Raw genomic sequence first — 25147 nt, forward strand, 5'->3', positions numbered from 1 at the left:
GAGGGAAGAGGGAAGAGGGAGGAGGGAGTAGCACTGTAGCAGGTTCTGTGAGAAGAGACTTCAAGCTACGACTGTTGACCTGTTGTTCTTCTTCGAATTCAAAAGGCAATTAGTGAAACCCTAATGAGTTATAACTCTAATACCCTTTCTTTCTTTTTCTTCTTTTTTTTTAAAAGATCTTATATACTCTTTCTTTTTAAACGGTACTAGTAGTTTGGTACCATCCATTGGTATTTGTCGTATCTTAAGACCTAATTGGTATTTCATTCGATACCAAAATCGGATGGGAGTCCCGCCATTCCAATAGCCTGGCCTAGCTCCATTTATCATTCGATACCATAATCAGATACCTTTCTTAGGTGGGCGATCGTTTCGCACATGGGTATATTCCCCCAACAAAAACATTTCTCCTTATTTTTTTATTTAATCCCAATCCCTTCCCCCCATATGTGTTTGGGCACATGGGTATATTCCCCCAACAAAAAACATTTCTCCTTATTTTTTTAATTTAGTTCCAATATTTAATTACTTATAAGGTTAATCTCCATATAACCGCGAAGTTGACAATTCATTGTCACTATACTCATCTTGCATAGAATAGACAAATTCATTTACATATAAGACAAACCACTATTACGAATCTGACATTTCAATTATATTTGAATTTTTTTTTATATATTTTGATTATCCAAAATATCCTTGTATACAGAGATTGAAACAATATGACATCATCAAATAAAATGGATTAACTATGACCCTAAATTAATAAAGTGAAAACACGATATGCCAATCATGGTTTGAGGAATTGGTATATCAACGATATCAAAGATCAATATCGGTATCCTGATACCTAGCAGATCTTGTATAAATGGAATTGTATGGATTATATAAAACTAAAAAAAAAAAAATCCTAATTTTTTTTTCTTAAAGAAAAATCAGAGGTAAAACTGTCCGATCTGACCAATCCATGAGTCCACCAAATTCATGATGCTAAAGTGGCAAAAGAATCCAAAGATCCGTGGGGAATTGGGTTTTAATTTAAAGATTCAAGGATACAAAATCAAGCATTCTTGGCAAAGGCGGCATGGCGTCTATGGTCCTCCCCCAATTCTTTTTGGGCTCGCTTTATAAAATCTATTTATTTCCCTAATACTGATTTTCTGAATGCAAGAGTGGGTAATAAGCCACCCCGGGGCTGGAGAAGTTTGATAGAAGGGAGAAACACCTTGTTGGCGGGACTGATCTGGAGCATTGGAGATGGTACTAGGGTTGATATTTGGAGTGATAGATGGGTTCCATCTCTACCACACTACAAGATCTCACACTTGCGACCACCAGGGTGTGTATTGTCAAAGGTATCTGAGTTAATTGATCCAATCTCTAGAAGTTAGAGAACAGATTTATTACATCAATATTTTCAACCTTCAGAAGTTGCTGCAATCTCTAAAATTAAGCTTAGTCTCTTTCCAAGAGAAGATAAGCAAATTTTGGTGTCTATCAATGAGGAAAGGGTGACCTTGGGTCCTTCTACTTCTCACTTACATCAATGGAATCAAATTTCTACAAGTGTTTGGAACCAGATTTGGTCTCTACAGACGCTACCAAAGATAAAATCATTCATGTGGAGAGCTTGTAGCGATGGTTTAGCATCGGGTGAAGGCCTTTCTTCTCGCCATGTTCCAATAAATCCTACTTGTCATAAATGTGGGGTGGCTAAAGAATCGATAGATCATCTCCTATTCGAATGTCTTTTCGCCAAAGCAGTTTGGTACGGGAGTCCTCTATCCTATATTCCTCCATCGGATAGAATACCAAAATTGGCCGAGTGGTTGAATAGTTGGGATCTATTGATACGCCAAGATAAGAAAGTTGCTTGAGAATCTCTCTCTCGTGCTTCTTTTATATGCTAGTAGTTGTGGCGTGCTAGAAATGACGGAGTATTCAAAACAAAGGATTGGAGTCCAATTGAGGTAATCTCTACAGCTGAAAGAGCATTCATTGAGTTCCAATCAGTTATTAGTTTATTACCTCTCCAAACCTTTCTCAAACCAATTCGGGTGCCATTTCAAGTAATGAAAATGATCGGTGGAATGCCCCACCGCTGGGTTTTATAAAGGTGAATTGTGATGCTGCAAATCCTCAAGGAGATACTGTTGGCGGACTGGGAGTTATTTTTAGGGATCACAATGGGCGTCCTCTAAAGACACTCTTTATTTCCTAGGTCTTATCCTCTGCAATCCAAGGAGAAGTTCTAGCCATTAGAGAAGCACTAATGCAAGCTCGTGAATTAGAAATCACAAATCTCCTTGTTGAATCAGACAACAAGGAGATTATTATACCACTTAAATGTTACACCCCTGCCCGGTTAATAAGGGCCAAGTGTGACTGGATGTGTCTCACATCCAACCAACCCACTAGGATCGCAAGTGTTGTAGTCTATTCGCAATCTCATTTACAAACAATCAGAATTAAATGCAGCAGAAGCAATTTAATTTAAGAATAAAGCAGTAATAAAGGAAAACTAACTGAACAGTGATATATATATATATATATATATATATATATATATATATATATATATAAACAGTGAAGTACAACTGAGTTACATCGGTACATCTCAAAAGAAGAAACCCAAACCCAACAAAAAGGACTATATACAATATCCATTACAAAAGTGGTATAACAAAAAGGGTAGAAGTAGCATCGGAGGATCAGGAGAACGAGCAATCGTCACAGGAACACGAAGCATCGTGCTCCACCATCAAAGGAGTATCAACTCCGAGGGCTGAAGAAACACCCAGAGTGGAGAAATCTCCCATAGTAATAGCAGCAATATCATAACATCATTGTATAAGAATCAAGTGATATTCATGCAATTGCAGCATGCCGATGCGACCTAAACATATGCAATCTAACGCAAAAATTTAGGAGGTAAGAAAACTACATGCTCAAAGCATTTATAATGATAATCCATGGCATGGCACATCAAATAAAGGGAAATTAAAGCAACAAACACTCATAAACAAAGTTCAAATTCCCTTACCTGAAGTTGTAGATTTAGACTAGATCAATCACAAACTCATTCTCTCTAGGTGGAGGCAGACTTGTCAAATCATCAGAGAATACATCAGGGAATTCCCCTACAACAGGAATCTCCGACATAGGCCTAACTTGTGTCCTAGTATCCATAACTGACACGAGGTATCCTTGGCATCCCTTGTCTAACAACTTCATCATTTTCAAGGCTGAAATCACCATCTTCTTAGGTTTCTTCTTCTTATCACCCACAAAGATGAATCCCTTGTCACCTCTAGGCTGGAACACTATCTTCCTGTCAACACATAGCACACTCGCCTTGTGCGCTGCTAGCCAATCCATCCCCAATATGACATCAAAGTCAGTCATATCGAGTTGGATCAAATGTGCATTCATATCTCTGCCAACACTTGTCACCGCACACGGCTCATACAATGTATTCAAATCTATTCTTGACTCAGTAGGTGTGCTAACTGCCAGCCCCTCTGCCAAACACTTGGGTGATACACCAGTCCTCTTGGCAAATGTCGGTGACACAAAGGAGTGCGTCGCTCCAATATCAAACAAAGTGTATGCAGGGGTAGAGCAGATAAGAATGGTACCTATATGCCATGATTTGATGATTATGTATGCATGGCATCATTTAATGAAAATACAATTAAGTAAGTCTAGAATGTTACCAGTAACCACAGCTTGATTGGCCTCAGCCTCACTTGCAGTCACGGAGTAGACTCGACCTTGAGGCTTACCGATTGGTTGGCGAGGGGGAAGCATAGGTCTCCTGTGGTAGCAAATCCTAGAGGTATGACCCATTTGGCCACCAGACCGACCTAGGGATACTCAGAGACCGTGCAAACTGCAAAGAAGATTGAGGATAAGTAGAGGGATGCTTATCCAAATCGTGTTCCACCACTTGATATTGCAATTGTCGCTGAAGATGTTCGTGAGTTATGTTCTATTTTTGTATCTGTTTCTTTTCTTTTTGTTCCAAGGGCTATGAATGTAATTGTAGATGCCCTGGCAAGGAAGGCCCTCTATCTATCATGTGTAGGACAGATTGGCCAATTACCACTCCGTGGCTTGATGATCTTCGTTTATCTGAAGCCACCGGTTGTACATATGACTCTCATCAATAAATCTTCATCGTATCAAAAAAAAAAAAAAAAAAGTGGCAAAAGAAGATTAAATTTTATGGGGGTGCATTCTTTGTGCAAGAGCGCAGGAGCCCATGTGCAAAGCAACTAATGCGAACACACGTACTAGCATCTCAAGATAGAATTTCCACCTTTCATGAGGAGCGAGGTGATTATTTTTCCCCCACTGTGTCTGGGCGTGGCCTCCCCAACAGAGAACATTTTCCCAAATTTTATTTATTACATACAAGACCTTTTTTTCTTTTTATTTTTCAAAGAATTAGTTAACCTCACATATTTCTTCATTCTCTAACGCAAGACCCGCTCAAAACATTGACCAGACTCATCCTTCAATGAACTTCGCTCTCTCCACAAATTTGCAACTCCCTCCCTCACCGAGTCACCGGCCAACTCCACATGCACGTTAGATTAATTTTAGTCTCTTTCTCTTAACAGATTCAACAACCAATTTCACTAAAATACTCACAACCCTTCATATAAATACTCCTCCCCTCCCATATTCCTCCTCAGGCCTGCAAAAAAGAAAAAAAGGTAATCAAGAAAAAGAGCTTTTTCTCCTTCTCTTCTTCATCTCCAAGCCGGGTTCGGTGATAATTCCTTCTTTTCAAGGTATTTACCTCCGAACACTAACCGTCATGGACATGAAGAAGATCTCCTTCGCCGTCATCGTTGCCGCTGCCTCCATGAGCGCAGTCATGGCCGCCGACGAGCCGGCTGCATCCCCTGCACCTGCACCGGCCAGCGATGCAATTGCGGCATTGCCTGCTCTTGTTTCCATGGTGGGAGCTTCACTTATCTCCTTTTTTGCCTTCTACTTGCAGTAGCCTCATAAAATAAGTTTTAATTAGATTTGTAATAAAGAAGTCCTTCAAAGAAGGTGATAATAATTTTATTTTATTATTATTTTTTTTCTTCAGTTTGTTTCTTATTTTTATTTTGGTTGTTGGTTTTAAGTTTCTTGTCACCTCTTTTTGATTCATTTCTTGTATCCATTTGTTTTATGTTTGTAATGAAATAAATGAAGCTTCATATTTAGATAAATAATTTTTTGTCTGTTTTACCCTTTTTCTTATTTCCCATCCTCTTACTTCCCTTTCTTTTCAATTCAGATCGTCTACGGCCCAACTGCTCGTAGCGGCCTGTGCAGCATAGACTGGGTCGCGCGTGTAATGATCGTCTTATTCCCACTCGGGTAAGGCGTTTAGGAAGGGGTAAGGTGGGCTTTGCGCGCATGGCTCAGTCTACGCCGCACAAGCCGCTACGAGCAGCGCGCCGTAGAGGATTTGGATCCCCTCCTATCCCTTTTATATCTGTTTCTCTTTCTCTCTTTTTCTAATATTGTCAAATAAGACATAAAATAATAAAAAGGTAAAATATATTGTCACAAGGGTTTGTTATCTTTTCAATCTCATGTGAATAGTTGATGTGTCTATTCCGACCATTGGATAGAAAGGACATGGTCTAGATAGCCACATTTTAAATTTCAATCTAATTCAATCAAATATCCCTTATGAATGAGCCTAGATTCTTTCTAATGACATTTAACTCACACCCCATGGATGGTGAGAGATCGAGTCTGGTGGTTGAATGTCATTGGAGAGTGTAAAACCTAACACAATGCAGAGAAGAATGGAAATCGCAAACACAATCACATAATGCACACAAAGATTTACGTGGTTCAGCAAGGTTACCTATGTCCACGGTGAGATGAGATCTGTATCACTATCAATAGAGAATAGGGTTACAGTCACTCGTTCCTCACACCTCTCTCAGATTTGCAATACAGAGAAAGAACTCTCGCTACAGATTTATAGCAAAACTATATACAGAAAATTTACCAAAATATCCATATAGTCCTTTAAAAATTTTCCTCGGATAGTCCATCATCAAAAGTCAAGACACCAAAACCTCGACAGGAGAGAATCTACATTCTTATGAATTAGCATAGAACACATAGCTATCCATGCTTGCATATTAGTACTCTAGCTCAACTATCAATAAAACATATGGTTTTAGATAAAAACAAACCATGAAAATAATGACTAAAATCATTTTTGTGACTTTCGAATTTGTGAGTATAAAAAAAAAAGAAAAATAATTGCACTCTGACAGTCTCAAGTTTAGTGAATTCCTTCTAAGGAGATCAGTTAAAAACAAAATTCAGCTTTAAAGAATAATGGATTTTTTGAGGGAGGGGGTGTACGGGGGATTTTGAATTCACAAAATATGAAAGATTAGATGGTCCAGAAACAAAGAGACTGAGAGAAGGTTTTTTCGAATATGGCCCACTTAAAGGTCCTTTTAAAATGATAGACTTTATTTTGACATGTGAAAAAATTGTGATTGATTAATTGTTTAATAAATTATAAAATTTTCAGAGTCAAAATCAAACATATGTCTTTACAATTATTAGCATTTTTTACATGTGTTTTTTTTTCTTTCAATTATTTACTTATTGGAATGCATCCTTCCATTGTATAGGATATTTAAAGTTTAATTTTATTTTGGGACTATTTGATTGGATTTGATTGAGTTGAAACTTGAAACTTAACATATAAGCAGAGAATCTTAGGATCTACCTGAGGTTTACTATCGTTATTAGAACTGTCACTTGGTAGATTTGACGCGTTTGAGAAAAGACTTTCGAGCAAAACAGATTGGAGAAAACTCATTTGATCATATATAAACTCTACATTTTTTGCATACAATGTTCAGGGTTAGACTTGTTTAGGCTAATGTATGAATCGAAGTTAGCCGATGAAACTCAAAATTATTTGAAGTTGATCCCAACTGAGTTTGACCAAATTTCCTATCATGAATACCTAATCGATCTTGTATTAGTGGAACGATTCTTATTAAGGGTAAATCTGTTAACAAAAACTTTTTTTTTTTTGGTAAAAAAAAAAAAAACAAATTTTATTAGAATTGAAGGCAAATGAAATAGTCTGATATAATTGATACCCATCGATATTAATACCACTATCGATATCGTCCGATACAGATCCCAATTTCGATATTAATAAGCAGTATTCCAGTTTCCCACAGAGTGTTATACCCAATTTCGAGTTTGGGAAAATTTCACAGACACCTCTAAAAGTATTCAATATCTTAGAAACTTACCATACTTGGTCAAAATGTCACAGACACCCCTTATTTTTATGAATTTATTTCAGTTAAGTCCACTCCGTTGATCTCTACAGTTAAGTGTCTGTTAACTCTTTTTAAATGATGAAATTATCCTTATCACAGTGAAATCCTTATAATACCCTTAATGATAAATTAATGATGTTAGAAGTTAGTTTTTAGAAAAAAACAATTTTGCCCTTCTTTTTATTTAATTTTTTTTTTATTCCTTTTTTCTCCCCTTCTTCTCCTTCTGCTGTTTCTTCCGCCGCCGCCACCCCCTCCAGCCCTTCTTCTCTTGCTCCCCTGCAACCCCGCCACCACCCTCTCCAGTCTCCCCCGCCCGACCATGCTCTCAGCAATCCAACCCCATAAAAACCCTAACTCTACAAATTAAAACCCTAACCCTACAAATTAAATGCTAAATGGACATCAGCGAAGAATCCATCGTCGTCTCTCTGCTGTCTCTGTGGGTTTCTTTCTCTCTCTCTGTGAAGCAGGAAAAAGGCAAAAATGGACATCAGCGAAGAATCCATGGCAACTCACAAGCGAACTTTCATGGATTTCTTTCTCTCTCTCTCGCGCATAAGAATTCGAGGGAGTTTTGGTCGGATTCGAGCAGTGAACAATCGGTTTCCAGGAAAAACGATTTGGGCTGTGGTCATGTGAGAGACGAAGTGGGTTTTGAAGAATCTGGAGAAAGCAAACGAACTGAACCGCCGGAGACTCACAGTCACCTTTCTATCTCTATTTCTCATGTCAATTCCTTTGTTAAATTGACTCACAGATGATTCTCTCTCTCTCATGTCAATTCCTTTGTTGAATTGACTCACATATGACCTCTCTTCTCTCTCTCTCTTTCTCTCTCTGTTTTTTCATGTTAATTCCTTTTTGTTAAATTGATTCACATATGACCATTCAAAGGTAGGACTTCTCAAGAACTTCCCTGAAGCAAATACCAAATTACGGCTGTTCAAGGCTGATATCTATAACCCAGATGAGTTCAATCTCGCCATCCAGGGCTGCGATTTTGTGTTCCATCTGGCCACTCCCTATCAAAACAGCACCCAGAGCTCCCAAGTCTGTTAATTTCTCTTTCTTTAATCTTTTAATTAATTCTTCATTCATTCTCACTGGATTTTTGTTATATTTTGATGATTAAACAGTACAAAGACACAACTGAAGCAACCGTAGCATCAGTGGAGAACATAGTGAAGTCCTGTTTAAGATCTGGAACAGTAAAGAGACTCATATATACTGCCACTGTGATGGCTGCATCACCATTGAAAGAAGATGGTTCTGGTTTCAAGGACTCCATGGATGAGTCTTGTTGGACACCCCTTGATTTCCCAAATGATTATTACCGTTCCAAGTTTCTGAAGGTGATTAATTACTTTTCTCAGTTATTGAGTGCGACAATCTTCCTCTTCCCTTCCTCTCCTGCTTTCGCCTCTTCCCCCGAGATGGTTGCCGGAGGAAGAGGCGAAACCAGGGATGGTTGCCATTTCCCTTCATCTCGGCCGGAGCAGGTGATGGTCGCGGAGCCGCAGCCATAGAGGGAAGAAGATGAAATGACAGTTTTGTCCTTTTATTTAAATAATTAAGGGGTAAAATAGATATTTCACCTTTGGGTACTAACTATGTTTAACGTTTGGGGTGTCTCTGACATTTTGACCAAGTATGGGAAGTTTCTAAGATATTAAATACTTTTAGGGGTGTCCGTGAAATTTTCCCTTTGAGTTTTACACTTTATTTATGTATTGAGCCTTCAACCCAAGAGTCCAAGACAATCCAATAATTGAAATAATTGTTTTAATTTGAATATAATGAACCGATTATTTCAACTCAATAAGCAATTAAATACTTTAGTGCATGATCGTGCATTGCACATCGCCCCTGTGCCTAGACACAAGGGTGTGTGTAATGACCATCGTACCCCCTATAAATATGAAAATGATTAGGGTGTAATGGTAATTTCACGTGCCCCAATGTCTGGGTGCAGGGACGGCATGAGTTGCACAACTGGGTGGCGTTATTTTTTTCAAAACACTATATATTATTCAGGCTAGGTCTCACATGACTCCAGAGTTTGGTCCATCCGAAGGGCGGGGCATGGTTTCTTTTAAAAAACAGCGAATTTTTTCCACCCAACCAATGTATCATAAGCCTTAGGTTTTTTTTTCTTTCTTTTCCCGTCTGTCAACTATGTGACACCTAAGTGGATGATATTATTCTTTATACCGTCATTGATGTGACATAGAAGATTCTCCCCTACTTATAAGGTTGGGGACCCTTTCAAGGGTTCTCAGGGCAAAGCGTACCAATAAAGAGAGATAGGTAATCTTATGTGAAGACAAAAGATAAAGAGAAAAAGTGCTAGTGTATCCTTTGTAGTCGGCTTAGAAAACTTTTTTCCCAAAATATCCATTGTGCTATACTAAGATGTAGGGATGTCAAATTTCAGCATGAATCGATTGGACCAACTAAAATTAATCGGTTCATCTCAGATTAAGTTGAACCGAACCTTAATCTGACTAGCATTAGTATGGTCTTTTATAATACTGATACAAACCAAAACTGATCGAAACCAATAAAAAAAATTCACAACTTTAGATGAACAGTGATCTGTAAAAATCACAACTCTCTCTACATTGCTAGAGTATAGTTTCAGGCAAATGAGGGAACCCTTTTTCGAATGGACAATAGTGGGAGGGGTATTTATGACATATCACAATTTTATATGAAAGCGATCTCTAAGGGGGATGTGCAATTTCAATTTTGAGATGGCGTTGTGCACAACTTTTTCCCTTGTTTTAAATAGTTATATCTAGGGATGTAAATGAATAGCCGAAATCCATTTTCGAATCCGTATTCATATCCGTTTAGCATTATTCGAATCCGTCCGAAAGCTAAACGGATATGGATGCGGATACGGATAGACTATAGCTATCCAAAAAGCTATATTTATATGTAAATGGATAAAATATCCGATCCGTATCTGTGTCCATATCCGTTTAGCACTATCCGAATCCGTTCGAGAGCTAAACGGATGCGGATACGGATAGACTATAGCTATCCAAAAAGCTATATTTACATGTAAACGGATAAAATATCCGATCCGTATTTGTGTTCGTATCCGTTTAGCACTATCCGAATCCGTTCGAAAGCTAATCGGATGCCGATGCAGATGCAAATGCGAATATAGCACTATTCGAGCCGAATCCAATCCGTTTACAACCCTAGTTATTTCGTTTTGAATTTTGATTCCTGTTCTAAATTGACACCGTACGCCTGACTAGGAGTAATTAAAGAAATACGAAAATTTTTATGTACAACTATGTATGATGCACGGTCACAAACATCTTCGGATACCAAAACTATCCTTCTTCTATTTGTAAATTGTTGATGCCCCATCCCTCCCGTATTTCCACGAATCGCTACCAGAAAAAAAATGAATAGACGATCAGAAACCCTCCAAAAGTAATAGTTGGTATAATAGACGATCAGGACCATCGATTATCTGATGATCAGAACTTTAACTCAATCCTCAGAATCTGACGGTTTATGGTGATTGAGCGTGAGTGTGGTCGTCAAGTCGAGCAGCTTTCCGGAAAAAGGAAACTAAAAACAAAAAACCAGATTCCCTCCTTTCAAAGAGAGACACAAAATTCATATCAATTTCATTGGAATTGCTTTCTCTCTCTTTCTCATGCTTTTCTCTTCACGCTAAGCAACTTACTCGTTTGAGACAGCGGCGCCTCAACCAACCGCTACAAGCATGACACAAACTACCTGCCAACCCTTCTCTGACCTGAGATGCCACGTGGCACACTTGCAGGTACTTGGTGGGACCCACCAACGCCGTGATTTCATGCCTTATATTCCCTTCTCTATAAATTCCCTCCTCCTTCTGTTCCGAGCAATCAACCCTCGACGCCGTTGGCTTCCTTCTGTTCTTCATATTCCGGGGGGTCGTGACTCGTGAGTCCAGTGAGGTGATCAGCAATGGCGTTGGTGAAGATCTCCTCTGCAGCTGTTCTGGTGTTCATGGTCATTCTCTCGGCCGTCGCAGTGTATGCTCAGGATATCGCTCCGTCACCGGCGCTGGAAACCGGTTTCGCTTGTGTTTCTTCCGTTTCGAGTGGAGTTGTTGGAATATCTCTCCTCTTCTGCATCCTCGGTTTTCTCATGCACTGAGCTAGCGCTCGCTGTCTCTGTGCTGCATTTTTTGTTTCTTCTCCGGCAGCGTGTTTGTCGGTTTTGCCGTGATATATATATTGTGATTTTGCTTTTGTCCGTGTGTTTGGTTTTGAGTGATTTGTCCTCTATGTAATATAGCATTAATTCATTGTTGTAAATGCTCTATATAAATACATTCTTCACTTCTTATTGTTCATTCATTGATTTCTCTTCTTTTGTTCGTCTTAAATCTGTGAGGTGGAGAGAAGAAAAAGTAGTATCAAAGTTGGTGCGTAAAAATTTTGGTTTGATCGAGGATTTTTGAGGTTTGATCTTAGGTTCCACGTTAGTTCTGCGTGGAGGGAGAGATCGAGATCTCAGGTTCCACGTGTTTATCATCCTTGTGGAAGGGGAGATTGTTAGGATATCCACGTATAAAGTAAAAAGAATACTTCCACATCGGATATGAAAGGGGATGTGGGTGGGTTAGTAGATACTTGGACACCCTCTCCTTAATGGCTAGCTTTTGTGTATCTGCATCATCCTGAGCAGCTGGGTTTTTCAACCCTAAGGAGAGGTTAAGGTTGAAATTTTTAGGTCCTAGGCCAGTGTCGGGCTGGGCCAAGGTTGAGGTCTTAGGCTCAGCCCAACCTAGCCCTATGTTAGGTTACGCTAGTCAATTGACTATGAAACAAATCAATAACCAATCACATGTGTTTTATTTTTTTAGTGCATACGACAACGTAAATGGAAAAGAAAGCAGGGCAAGTCAAAGTCAACTAGACCTTACCAAAAATCAGGGTCAATCAGGACCAATCTAGCCCAGCCCAGCCCAATCAGGATCAATCAGGCCGGGCTGCACTGGGTTGGGCTGAGTCCGACAGGGTTGGGCCTGGGCTGACACTGATTTATACTAACACAAGTGCATCTTTTGGAATAGAAAAATTATTTCATTGAAGATAGGCTACTCTACAATGTCTAGTGCTTCTTTATTGGAATTTTCATCCTCCCAAAGAATAAGTTCATAAGTTTTTATTGTTGTTGATTTTTTTTTTTTTAATTTTTGGTGGATAACATTAAACATTGTTAATTTAGCATTTATATACAATATATTTTAGGAAAATTATGAGCGCCACCCCCTATTAGTTACATTATTCCTTCTCCAAGTTCTCCCTTCATGGTTCCGTGGGACATTACTCATTTGGACATGTTAGGAGCAGCCAAACAGGAATGTTACGAAAAGTCGTCGGCTCGTCGCGCTCCCACTTTCTCAAAATGCAAATCTCTCCGACTGATATCTTTATAAAATCAATTCCACTGTAAACTGAAGCAGAGCCACAACAGTTTTCCACAATGGCTTCCTCCATCGCTCGCAGATTCACTAGGAATCTTCTCAAACCCTCTCACTCATCCTCTATTTCCTCCTTTGCTGCCTATTCCATCAACCATAGCCCTAAGCCTTTCACCTCCTCTTACTGTCGCTCAGACACCGATTTCAGAGGCATAGACCTTTCTGTACCATATCTCTCAGGCTCTATCTCCGGTCGATCCCGATTGATCAGTTCTCTCTTAGATTCCACCGCCACCCCTTGTAAGTCTCTGGTCGCGCCATTAGAGAAACCCACGAGCCATGATCTCAATTTCTTCAGATTTTACTCAACTTCTGCAACAAAGTTCAACTCCTCTTCTCATTCGCAGGAGACACCCACAAACCCTAATACTAAATCGTTGTTGCAAGAAAAACCCAGAAATCCTGGGCTCAGATTTTTCTCAACCCCTTCCGATGATGTGAAGTCGGAGAAACTCGAATACCCAAGTCAGAACCCTGGTTTCAAACACCAAGAGATCGAAGGCCCGACGGTTGAGCGCGATCTCTCTGCACTCGCTAATGAGACCAGAGAAGTTTTAGAACGACTGATGAGGACCATCTTTGATTTAAGCAAAGCCGTTGCTCTTTTGGGCCTCGTCCAGCTCGGCTGTGGAGCTTGGATCTCTTACGTCACTCGAACTTCCCCAAGTACAGAGGTCACAATTCAGAGCCTTGTGGCGTTTGCTTTCCCGTTCTCATTGGCATTCCTCATGCGGCAATCGCTGAAGCCTATGAGTTTCTTTAAGAAGATGGAGGAACAAGGACGGTTGCAGATTCTAACTCTAACCCTTCAAATTGCGAAGAATGTGAATATCTTCTTTGTGCGAGTACGTAGTGTTTCTTTGATTTGTGCTGCAGGCATGTCGATTGGGCTAGTATATGCTGTGATATCAAGATGAGTTCTTTAGAGTTACAATGTAATTTGCTATTAATATCTCTGCCCGAGTTTTACTATTGATGCTTTCTAGTTTGTTTACATTTCCTCAATTTTCAATGCAAATGACATAATACTTCTTGGACTTTAGTTCCAATTATATTCCTTGCAACACATGTTTCAGATTCAGTGAGCAAACTATAATCAACAATATATTTAACACAAGACAACAAACAAGATGTGGAATGGGTGGAAATGTGGGATATATTACAGGTACTTGTTATCTCCTTCAAAATTTATGTTGTGTGGTGGCCCTGATAAGTGTCTTCAAGTACAGTCTCAGGTCTCAGGTCTTGAGTTATAGATTCCCCCATTAAATTTTTGTGCAGTCATTAGGCTCTTTGTCAACCAAATTGCTGTTTCTCTGGATGACACAGCTTCTTCTCCAAATGGTCTCAGCACGCCGGCAAGTTCCTCAAGTCTGTCCTGGTCAAGTAATTGTGCACATAGCTCCAGCAGGGTCTCCAGAGCGTCAGCTCTTTGCTGGCTATGATTATCCAACTCAGCCCTTGTGTCATCACCATTTAGAGTTGTCAATGTACTCATCATTGAGATATCATTGGTAACCCAATTTATTTCATCATTGTTACCATTCCCTGCTTTCTCGTGATTGACAGTATTAACTGTTTTTGGCCCTACATCATCACCACTGAATGTGCTTCCTGATGCAATGCAGCCTGGGGGAGCACATGGTGGAGTGTCACTAGGTTTTTCCACTTGCTTTATACAGTGGATGTGTGTTACTACATTTGTGTTATGACTAACATTTGCCCCAGCTGATGATGACGTTTCTTCATCATGGGATCCAACTGGGTCCGTAGAAACTGCAATGGATGATACTCCTTTCTGCATGTTTTGTGGTTTTGCACCCTCACCTTTGTGCCCAAGAACCTCTGGGGCACACAGTGCTGATCCATCCTCTGTGATAACTCCTGCTGTTTTCATATCAATCCCTTCTGCTAGCAGGGAATGTCCAGGAGAGGGTTCCTCCCTGTGTTCATCTTTTCCATTACTAATTGGCGTGTTCTGTGAGGTGCTTTGTGTGTCAGTGCTTTCCATTTGTTGGAAATATTTGGCATTGACTTGATCTCCACTAGGAGCTATCATCTCACTGTCTCTACTACCTCCACCCCCATTGGTATGAGATGCTTCCTCAGGATAGCTTGTTGGGTCATCCTTTTTGGTCTCAGTTTTATCTACGTTTCTTAGATTTCTTGGCTGGACATCAGTGTTTGTGACAACTTCCCCATTACTTCTCGACTCTCTTGGTGCATCTTCCCTTGACTCTCTGCCTTTGCCATCCTTTCCAGCATTAGACTTGTTAGATGATTGGCTTTGAGTTGGTTTATCCCCTGAATTATTTGCAGCTTTTACTGGAAGAAGAACAGAAGAAGGGTTGCAGCATTCAATGAGGTATGGTTGCAAGTGCGGAAGCCTCAACAGTTCTGAAGCCTAAAACATCCAAAAAGAAACTGTAGACGTTAGAATGAGTGATGGTATTCTATTGATAAGATAGAAAGTATCCATTTGAACTCACTGTCGGTCTATGTTCTGGGTTTTTTCTCAGCATGCTCTTGATTAACCGTTTCCTGTATGCAGAAACCCATCAATCTCAGTTGGCTGAATAATTGAAACAATTCGTAGTCCAATATGTTGAAAACAACCAGAGAAGAAGGAAAATTTTGCAGAGAGCAGGTTCTTAATCTATTCATAATATGTAATCTTTATTTGTTCATTGGGAGTTAACCAAGAATTATGATGAATTTGGGGATCATGAGACTTACAATGCAGAGGAATACACAGTTGGGAGTGGAGAAATGGAGGATCTGTTAATCTTGTTGACTAGTCCAGCCATATCCTGTTGAGTTCAGTTATTAATAACTTGTTTTGGTTTGAGTATCATGCGGAACTCAGACGCATTTCTAAACCCTTAACAGAAACATGAAGAACTGAGAAATATAGTGCAGTTTAGACATACGGTAGCCCTGTATGCAGGCTGGTGTGCAGCGATTTCAAACATACAGCAACCTGTTTAAGCAGCAAAATGTCAGTTATAGAAAGCCACAAGACATGCATGAATTGAAATACGAGAATATAATATAGAAGCTTGAGCCCAGAGCTTTCACCTAGTGACCAAATATCTGATTTGTAGCCATAAGGAATATCTGCAAGGAGCTCAGGGCACATGTAGTTTGGAGTTCCCACAACCTACACAAGTTGTTAATTACACCATAGATTTGTCTTTATACAAGCAGTTGCATTCACCATTAGCATTCTTAAGCGTAGAGAAATTAATTAGGAGCTTGATAACTACATCAATGAAGGTTTGCATGGTAGACATTATTATAGATCAGAGGGCAAGCACAATCATGGTGGGCTCATCTCTGAAACTTCTTACTTGCCCTCTTATAAGATTTGAACTTTTTCTTTTTGAGTTTTTGGGGGAATGGATGGGATTGACAGCTTGAACTGTGGGTTCTCTCTTTAACACCCAATTTTCACTCTCTATTGGATAATAGTGTCAAGTGTAATGTCTTGGAGAAAATCATAGACATACTGCAGATCTGTGTGTCAAAGAGTGGCACAAAAAGGTGAATCACAGTGTGTAAGAAGCAAAATGGGTGTTTTTCACTTTGTATCCCTGGAATTTCACTGGTATCTTCTTGGACACAAGCTTTCATTGTCATCCCAGACTCCCTAAACAGGATTTTGCCCTTGTTAGAGATATTGATTCAAAGAATTGGGAAGTCCAGGGCAAATACAACAGCTATTACAGAGAGAAGCTTTTTTGCAGGGAACATGGAAGCTATGGAGCAGTTTGGCATAATAATAAAGCACTTTGACATGATCCAAGCCCTTCCAATACCCGTTGTGGAACTAGTCCAAGTCCAGCTGGGAGATACCCAGTATCCATGTAGATACAGAATAATAGCTAGGAGGTCCTAAACAACAAGAAACGTCGTTGGAGTCAACTGTAAGGCATACCCAGCCAACAAGACTGTCCATGTTGATGGTTTTATAGGAACTGACGATTAGAGTTTCTCAAAGCATTCAAAAACTGTCTCCAAGTGATGCATAACAGAAACTACTAATGAGAGGGAATAAAACATACCGAAGAAGCAAGATCATCTTTACTGAGTAGTTTTGCAAGTCCAAAGTCACCTGCAGAATCACCTGTAAGCTAAACATATCTTTACAATATGAAAGATACCAACTCTAATATATCTAAGCAAAACAAAGCTAGGTCTTTCTGGGTTTTATCTTGTAGAGAGGGGAGAGCGGAGAAATGAGAATGCTTTCTTACCAAGGCGGATGTCATTCTCCTTTGTTAGAAATATGTTAGAGCACTGAGAATCACAGAAACCATGTGTTAAAATGATCTCAGGCTTAATTGTGCATCCCAAGAAGGGGGAGAGGAGAGTACATACCTTCAGATCCCTGTGGAGGACTCTGTTGGAGTGCAGGTAATCCACAGCAAGCAGCAACTGGGTCAGCCATTTGCAGAGCTTCTGGTTAACAAAACAGTAGAGAAAAAGAAAAATAGATGCATGTTAGCACTGGTAGCAAAAAACAAGTTAAAATTTCAAGTTGTCCTCCTTGATCTTCACCTTCTCAGGGAAAAATGCTCCTCTAGCTTTCTTTATCATCTCAGCCCTGATGTTTGATACATTGAAGATAATTCAGTGCACCTTCTCATGATCTCCCCACTCCCCCAAAATAAGAAAGAAAAAAAAGGAAAGAAAAGAAGATGGTGAGGCACATATTATATGTCTTACATGTCTCCAGCTTCACAGTAGGTTGTCACTATGCAAACACTGCATTCCTGTAAAATTTATTGAAACCCAAAATCAAGTTGGCTTGAAACTTGGAGTCTATAATAGGCTAATAATTTTAGTTTTCCTTAAAATTTTCACATCTAGACTTATAATGCTCTGCTAATTTTAATTTGTACTTCTGATGAGTGCTAAGCAACAAACTGCACATTACTAAGATTCTACCTTTTCCACCCAAGCATCTTTATACTCCACAATGTATGGGTTTTTCAATTTTGAGATCAACTCCATCTGCAAAATAAATAAATCAATGAGAGTAGTGGATTAAACCATGAATTTCATGTACTTTTATTGAATTCAAACTGAGATAGCATTATCTTGACACGTATATTACAAAGTATTGGTTGCAATGATGGAAATGCCATTTTTTAAAAACAACATGAAAATTTCAATTGGACTGAGTTTCCTTCATCCATGGTGTTGAGAGAACCTCATAATCCACAGCATCTGACCCTTTGATTCGTGGGAGTTAATGGTGAGACTCACTACCATTCCAGGATTCCAATCATAGCATCAAATTCCCTTGGATGAAGATATTTTCTCTTCACCCTCGATGACTCAAAACTTTCTCCATTTCAATTTGTTTTACCAATGTCTTTTGACTACAACAGGGTTTTTTCACCGGTACCATGTGCACATCACTGTGAAACTAGTTCTGCAAAGGAGGTCTCTCCCACTTGTTTTTCCTTTTCATTTTGATTGATGTTAAAGGGCACTTTCCCTCAAATCTTCATTTCCCTTTTATTTTTGTTTTCTTTCTTTTTGGGGGTAAAATATATGACATCTCCAAATATTTAATAAAGATATATTTTCTATTCATTGTATATAGAGATAGTTTTCCTTCACAAGGGGTGAACGAAAATTACACTCATCTAGGGTCATTATTTACTGTGCTCTTCCTACAATGCTGATAATGCCCTCCCAAGTGTTCCTAATACCCATTCCAAGACATCCAAACCCAATGGTAAGGGGTTTTCGTTAATCGTAGATGAAAGAAAACTGCCTCCTATTTATGTTATCTAAAAATTATCTTTATACTATTCCGGCTGGCTTTAGGCTATTTAACATGCTTGCTGATCATTTAGTAGGGGGGGTCACGGATCTTTATCCTCTCAAGTTCTTTGCCCGGTACAGTTTGTACGGTTCCTCTCATAGGGAGGGGCAGAAATGACCACCTTATCCCCCGCTCGAGTGGGGTCCACCCCCCCTTGTTAGAGGCACTAGGGAACTGTACTGGACAAGAAACCTGAGAGGATAATTTTTGGAGTCACTGCTACTGAAAATATTACCCCTCTTTTGATTTATTTTTAAATTTTATTTTATTATTAAAATAAAATAAAAAAAATGTAGTTTATATCTTACTTTTCTCCTTTGTGGCTATAGTGATTGTCTATATGGACAAAGTTTATTTTTACCACATCATCCTAGGGTTCACAAATCCCTATAGGGTTTTAGTATGTTCCCCAAAATACCCTCCCCGACATATCTATTCACCGTGGTTGAAGGAAAACGTAATCGAATTTTCCTTAAGCCACAGTAAAGGAGGAGTTCAGTTAAACCGAGCAGTGATGGACATTTAGTCTGGGGAGGGTCAAATATACGCAGCCTTACCCCTGTTTCTAGGACTTGAACCCGTGACCAAGTGTTTAGCAAGTGAGCACTTGACCAACACACCAAACATGACCTTCTTAAAAATAATAATAATAATAAATAGGAAAGGGAAGGAAAAGGGGGAAGGTTCTTCATGAAAACAAACCTCTTGATGCGCTGTTCGCTTGAACTTCACTGTTTGCTTAGCCAAACGGATCTTCTTCAAAACATACCTACAAAATTGTTAAAAAAAATAACAAATTAACAATAGCTAGAATACCATACAAACAGATGAAGGTAGATGAGGAAGTGAGGAACTAGGATTTAGGGCCAGAATAGTTAGGGTGAGTTCATTACCCAGCAGGTCTAGCAGCTCATACCAACCTTGGCCCAGGTTGGTTGAACCGCAGGGTTAGCCCCTAGTCAACATAGCCCGGTCAAAGGTCAAAAGCAACCTTTTGGACCAGTTTTGGAGCCCTTTCTCTTTACCCACTAAAACAAAGCTTTTACCAGCAAAAGAGAAGAGCTGTATTTTGAATAGGGAATGGTGCCTGATATAGAAAACTCAGGCTCTGTTTGGTTGTAAGAAAACTGAAAATATTTTTCTTAAAAGTGAAATATATTTTACATGAAAATTCTTTTTTTTTTTTTGTGTTTGATTGCAAGGAAAATGTAAAAATTTCCTTGAACAATGAAAATATTTCCCTCCACTTCACTTCCCTTCCCTTCCCTTCCCTTCCCTTCCCGAATTGATATGCTTCAGCAAATAAGAAAAGAAAGAACTGATGTTTTAGAACACAAATAAAACCTTTAAAGGAAAATGAGAAACAGTAGCAGAGGTGAACTAAAAGCTTAAAGACTCTTGAGGCAATTAATTCCTCTTTTTTCATACCTCTTTTTCTCCGACTTGTGGTGGACGAGAAACGCTGACCCAAAAGCCCCTCTCCCAATTTGCTCCATCACTTCATACTCTTCCATCTTTGATTTTGATTCTTCGTTTATACTCTCCATTGAAGAAAAAAATCACACTTAAAACTCTTCAAACCCCAAAAAGCAAGCTTCAATGGCAACCACTACAACCCTCCAACCTTTCCTGTTTTAGTTTCAGGCAGTAACTAAAATAAATGAATGTCTCAGATGAGTCAGATCAAGTCAGTGAGAATTGAAGTTCAAGAAATCATGAAATAACCATGACCATTAAATTCCACATTTATTCATCAAAATTCACACTTCCCAAACACAAAATGCTGAAATGTGGTACAAGTTACAGATATCAGAGAACAAATGAAACAGGAATTTCAATCAAGAGCAACAGATATTACCAATTCAAAACTTGTATTCTTTGGAGATTGTCAGATTACAGAGGCTCCCTTCTAGTAGTCTACTGTGATTCTTATTCTTCATTGAGAGAGAAGCAGAGAGGGATTAAGGCGCAAAAATACAAAGGGGAAAGGTTGGGTGAGGTGGTTGACAGGTATGTTGGATTCTTAGAGACCACTCTAGCTAAAGCCTTAAAGGTGAACTTGGCTTGTTTCTTCCTGTTTCCTTGTACATCAATAGAGTGGCCCCAGAATTTAATGTCCAGTGCTACATGTATATATTTTTTTTGGATGTAACAAAGGGGAATGAAGGGGAGTGGGGAATACTGTGTATGGAACTTAAGTGCCTACCATGTTAGCTCATTCCCCACCTGGGTTACATTTTTTGAGATGATCTATAGAATATAAAATTAGGGGAAGAGTTTTCTGTCTGGGAGCGTCGCTCCACGCCAATGCAAGGTCAATGAGAGCTAGTGTGGTTTTCTGCCTTTCTTGGGGGTGCGGTAGTCATTTTGTCACATCCTGTGTTTGGCGCAGGAGTCACTTTCTCGAACAAAGTCATTTTTCCCATAAAACTATAAGGGGCGCTATTCTCTGTGCCGCCCAGGCACATGGGGATGGGCGCAATGACCACCCTGCCCCCTTGAGTGGCAGGCCCATGTGGCTGGGCGTAGCCTGCGCTGTGGCACAAAGAACATTCTCCCAAACTATAATCTCTAGAGAAAGTTGTCCACCAGCAAGAGTGAAGATGGAATCTCTTTATCCAAAATGATTTCCCATTATGATTGGACTCTTGAAATAGTGAATATTGTCATAGACACTTGCCCCATTATTTACAAAGGCTTGAGATACCTTTTCTAACTCTAAATTGGAGGGTCAGATCGCGTGAATTAAAAGGTTCTATTTCTACTGTGGGTGAAGGGATACTCGATCCTATTCTTTATCTTCAAACCGCTCTCTCTCCAATATAACCATGAAATCAAATGTTAGAAATTTTATTTTTTCCCCTCTCCCTCTCTATTTTAGAGTATTTTTGAGAAGACAGTCTTTTATGGATGTGTCTTAGCCTGTCAAAATCGGATCATTATCTTCTCCGGTTTCCTGCGCAGAACAGTTGTCCAGTTCCTCTCATAGGGGGTCGGAAATGACGACCTAACCCCCTGCCCAAACACATTGCCCGAGTGAGGTTAAGTCGTCATTTCCGCATCCCTATGAGAGGAACTAGACAACTGTACCGGACAGGGTAAAAATTCGTCAAAATCCTTCGAAAGGTTACTTAAAACTTATTTATACTCTAGTGAAAAGCTCAACTAGGGAAAATCCTTTACACCCTCGCATGGAGTTCTCTCTCACATTCTCTCTTCTTCATTCTCTATGCTAGGGCTTAAAAAAATTGGATCGGATCAGATGATTCGGGCCGATCTCAGCACAGTATGATCCCAATATTCTTCCATTTGCTGCGTGCCTGCGTTTAGGAAGCGTAGGCTACACTGATGGCATGGCAATCCCCTCTAATTTTCACTAATAACCATGTAACTATGTCTTGGCCAAATAGGGTATACCCGAGTGTTACTAGGGTACCATACCTTAACCATTAGAGAAAAGGTTTGAGGCAAAGCACCACTTAAACCCTTCTCACCCCCATCTATAATGAAGGACAGGGATCCCCTTGTTATATTTAAGTACTTTGGTGAAGCATCAAATCATGCTAATTATGGCTTATGATAATAGAAGTGATAGTCTATCTAATTATTCTAATGTTTCTTCTGATAACCTAATAAATTGTTCTTTTAATTGTAGCTATAGGTGCAATCCATCATTAGATTCTTAAATAGCATTTGAGTTTGTCGGTAAGTCTAAATATACATATACTAAATTTTTTTTGGGTGCAATATATACATATACTAATAGAAACCCAAAAAGAATCCAATTCTCAGTCCCGCAAAGAGAATGCCATCCAATCGCACAGCGCATGCCGCCCCTGCATCCTGGCATAAGGGTGTACAAAATGACTATCACATCTCTTGGGGTGATCATTCCACACGCCCTTGTGTCGGTACGATCAGGTGACGTTCTATAAATTTATAAAAGAATTCTTTTTGTTTAACTTGTAACACTAGAAAAAGGTACAATGTAGCATTTAGAAGATGCGAGTGGAGTATCAAAAGCCTTGTAGTCTTAAAATTATTTCATTTAGATGGGATCTTTCAATCACTAATGATTAAGTTTTAAGCCATACCATTCTTGCTTCTTAGCTTTGTGATTGAGAGAGAAATAATAAATAGGAGAGGATTATACCCCACAATGTCTTTGTGAGGAGGATTCTTCACGTCACACTAATGATAGTGTAGAAAATGGTATCATTCATATGGGCCCTAATAAAGATGTTAAACGATTTATAAATGATTTTTTGGTCTGGTTTGATGTAGAGAAATAGATAAAAATCGTTATCGAACCATTTATTAAATAGTTTTAGATTATGAAACCAAACCCATCTAAACGGTTTTGATTTCAGATGGTTTTTACTTGTTTTATGGGCAAAAGAAGCTAAGAGAGGCATATGGATGTGTAGACTGATCAAAACATGCATAAAAATTGAAGACGAAATTTCAAGAGTAAACTCCAAATGTCATGAACAAAAGCTAAAATGTCATTCTAGCTGGTTTGCCCGAGAGGTTAAGGGGGAAGACTTAAGATCTTCTGCACATAAGTGCGCATGGGTTCGAACCTCATAGCCAGCATAAATCTTCTATATTTGATTTATTCCTTGTAAAAGCAAAAAAATTTGTTCGTCTATCTTTTAAGTTATCTTATTTTTATAATTTTATAAATTAAGATAATGTGATTCTTTTTATATATTTTCTATTGGTTTATATATATTGTTTTTATGCAATGTGATACATGGAATCATATTTCTATTAAAATAAATACAAGAAAAAATCAACAGTAAAAAATGTAACAAAATCAAAGACTAAGAAGAGTAGAAGAAAGGGTAGTTGTTGAACTCTCAAGTCTCAACCCTAACTATTATCATAAAAATGGTAAAATTGTCGATGGATAGTCAAAAATTCGTATGCGATCCGTGTTCATATCCATTTAGGAGAATCCGTATTCAAAAAATAATATCTGGAAATTATCCGAATCCATCCGAAAATCAATAGGATATTAACCAAATCTATTTGAATATAATCGGATATGAATATGATAATGCCACTATCCGATCGAATTCGATCCGTTTACATCCTTAAGGAGGATCAGATATTCGCTTGATGCATTCCACAAGTTTTCCACAATCTGATTCCACCAGTATGCTTTGGATATCTGACTCTAAAACCATCTTAAGACTCATTCTCATGGTTGCACATTCTACTAAAAGGGCAATTGTGTGACTATCTTTTAAGGTTACACCAGCCAAAAAATATCCTCGATCAGGCAATGACCCTACTAGTTAGGATCTAGCATGGATTTTTAAAAGACCTAATTACCCTACCCGACTCCATTTGCAAATTTTACAAATTAGGTTCGATAAATATTTTATATTTTTTAGAATGGTTAGGAATAACGGTACAAGTTTGGCCCCGAAAGCCTGAGCCTGCTTGTTTGAAAATTTCAGAACCTAGGCTGGGCTTGGGTAGGGATTATAGGCTCCAAGCCATGCCGTGCCAGGCCTAGCTTGAGGCCTTAGGTTAAGCCCAGTGCTACCTATGTATTTAATATGTAAAAGGTGTATTATAAAGTAAAATATAGGGGCAATTACTATAACTCCCCTATACTCATCCTATATTTACTCAAAGTCTCCTATCCTGAACTTTTTTTATTTTTATTTCTCTTGGAAAATAAAGTTTCACCTCTCCTTCTCCCTTGGTATTTTAAAACCTCTAAATTAACCTTCTGTCCAGATATCCCCATATATTGTAATAGAAACAGCAACACAGAGAAAATGACGGAATGAAAAATAAAAATCGTATACCCCTATTCTGTATGTACAAGATTTTCACTTTGGCTGGAGGTAACCGACTCAGAAAAACATGATTTTTTGACCCCAGAAGGTTTCTATTACATGATTTTTCTTTCTCAAATTTGGCTGAAGCCATCTGGTTGCAAAATGTCCCCATGAAAATGTTGTGTTACCAAAAGTTTGAATTTTTCTACCTATTTTTGCCTTCAAATTCATGCTCATTCATGAAATTCCAAAATTTTTTTAAGGAAACTGATGGATGCAATATCATTTGAGCCCCCTAATATATAAACCGTGCAACACCCCACTCCTATGCTCCCATTAGTTTGGTGTGGAGATTCCATTCCACCCGATAGCGAGTCATCCCCTGCCCAACTTTTTATTTCACTTTTGAATTTTATTTTCTTTCACTATCACTTCACACTTCAAAAAGAAGAAAACATAACCTTGGGGACAAATATGGCCCTGAAACAAATTGACTTTTCCATAAATGGACCTTAGTTTTACTTGATACCCAAACTTACTAGCACCCCTATGTTCCCAATGAAAATGCGAATACGCAAATTTCATGATAAAATATCCTCTGTTTCACTTCTATTTATTGCCCTTTTCAACTACTATGTCGGGTTACTGAGAAGGTGATATAATCAAT

The 25147-nt window shown here is 38.9% G+C and overlaps 2 protein-coding genes, 1 long non-coding RNA gene and 1 other non-coding gene across 5 annotated transcripts; 3 read left to right on the forward strand and 1 right to left on the reverse strand.

Moving 5' to 3' along the window:
* Positions 1 to 5072: 5072 nt before the first annotated feature.
* LOC122642549 lies at positions 5073 to 15198 on the forward strand. The gene is made up of 4 exons (XR_006330060.1): positions 5073 to 5175; positions 11152 to 11158; positions 11819 to 11830; positions 15184 to 15198. It is a non-coding gene; the product is annotated as an uncharacterized LOC122642549 (long non-coding RNA).
* Positions 12754 to 13892, forward strand: LOC122642547. Its single transcript, XM_043836054.1, has one exon. The coding sequence runs from the start codon at positions 12846 to 12848 to the stop codon at positions 13758 to 13760; it is 915 nt and encodes a 304-aa protein (XP_043691989.1). The 5' UTR covers positions 12754 to 12845; the 3' UTR covers positions 13761 to 13892.
* On the reverse strand, positions 13927 to 20631 carry LOC122642546 (serine/threonine-protein kinase Nek6-like). Of its 2 annotated transcripts, none has more exons than XM_043836051.1 (14): positions 20541 to 20631; positions 20111 to 20333; positions 19385 to 19451; positions 17794 to 17859; positions 17572 to 17618; positions 17404 to 17449; positions 17224 to 17304; positions 17100 to 17142; positions 16908 to 16957; positions 15922 to 16003; positions 15774 to 15823; positions 15580 to 15653; positions 15333 to 15384; positions 13927 to 15247 (listed from the first exon to the last, which is right to left on the reverse strand). In XM_043836051.1, the coding sequence occupies exons 2-14, from the start codon at positions 20227 to 20229 to the stop codon at positions 14075 to 14077; spliced, it is 1950 nt and encodes a 649-aa protein (XP_043691986.1). In that variant the 5' UTR covers positions 20230 to 20333; positions 20541 to 20631; the 3' UTR covers positions 13927 to 14074. The 2 variants fall into 2 exon arrangements, with proteins under 2 accessions (XP_043691986.1, XP_043691987.1); XM_043836052.1 differs by having other exon boundaries at positions 20111 to 20311; positions 20541 to 20585.
* Positions 20632 to 23195: 2564 nt separating this feature from the next.
* On the forward strand, positions 23196 to 23278 carry TRNAL-UAA. The gene has a single exon. It is a non-coding gene; the product is annotated as a tRNA-Leu (tRNA).
* The last annotated feature ends 1869 nt before the right edge of the window (positions 23279 to 25147 follow it).

This window comes from Telopea speciosissima, chromosome 10 (genome assembly GCF_018873765.1).
Source record: "Telopea speciosissima isolate NSW1024214 ecotype Mountain lineage chromosome 10, Tspe_v1, whole genome shotgun sequence".
NCBI lineage: Eukaryota > Viridiplantae > Streptophyta > Magnoliopsida > Proteales > Proteaceae > Telopea > Telopea speciosissima.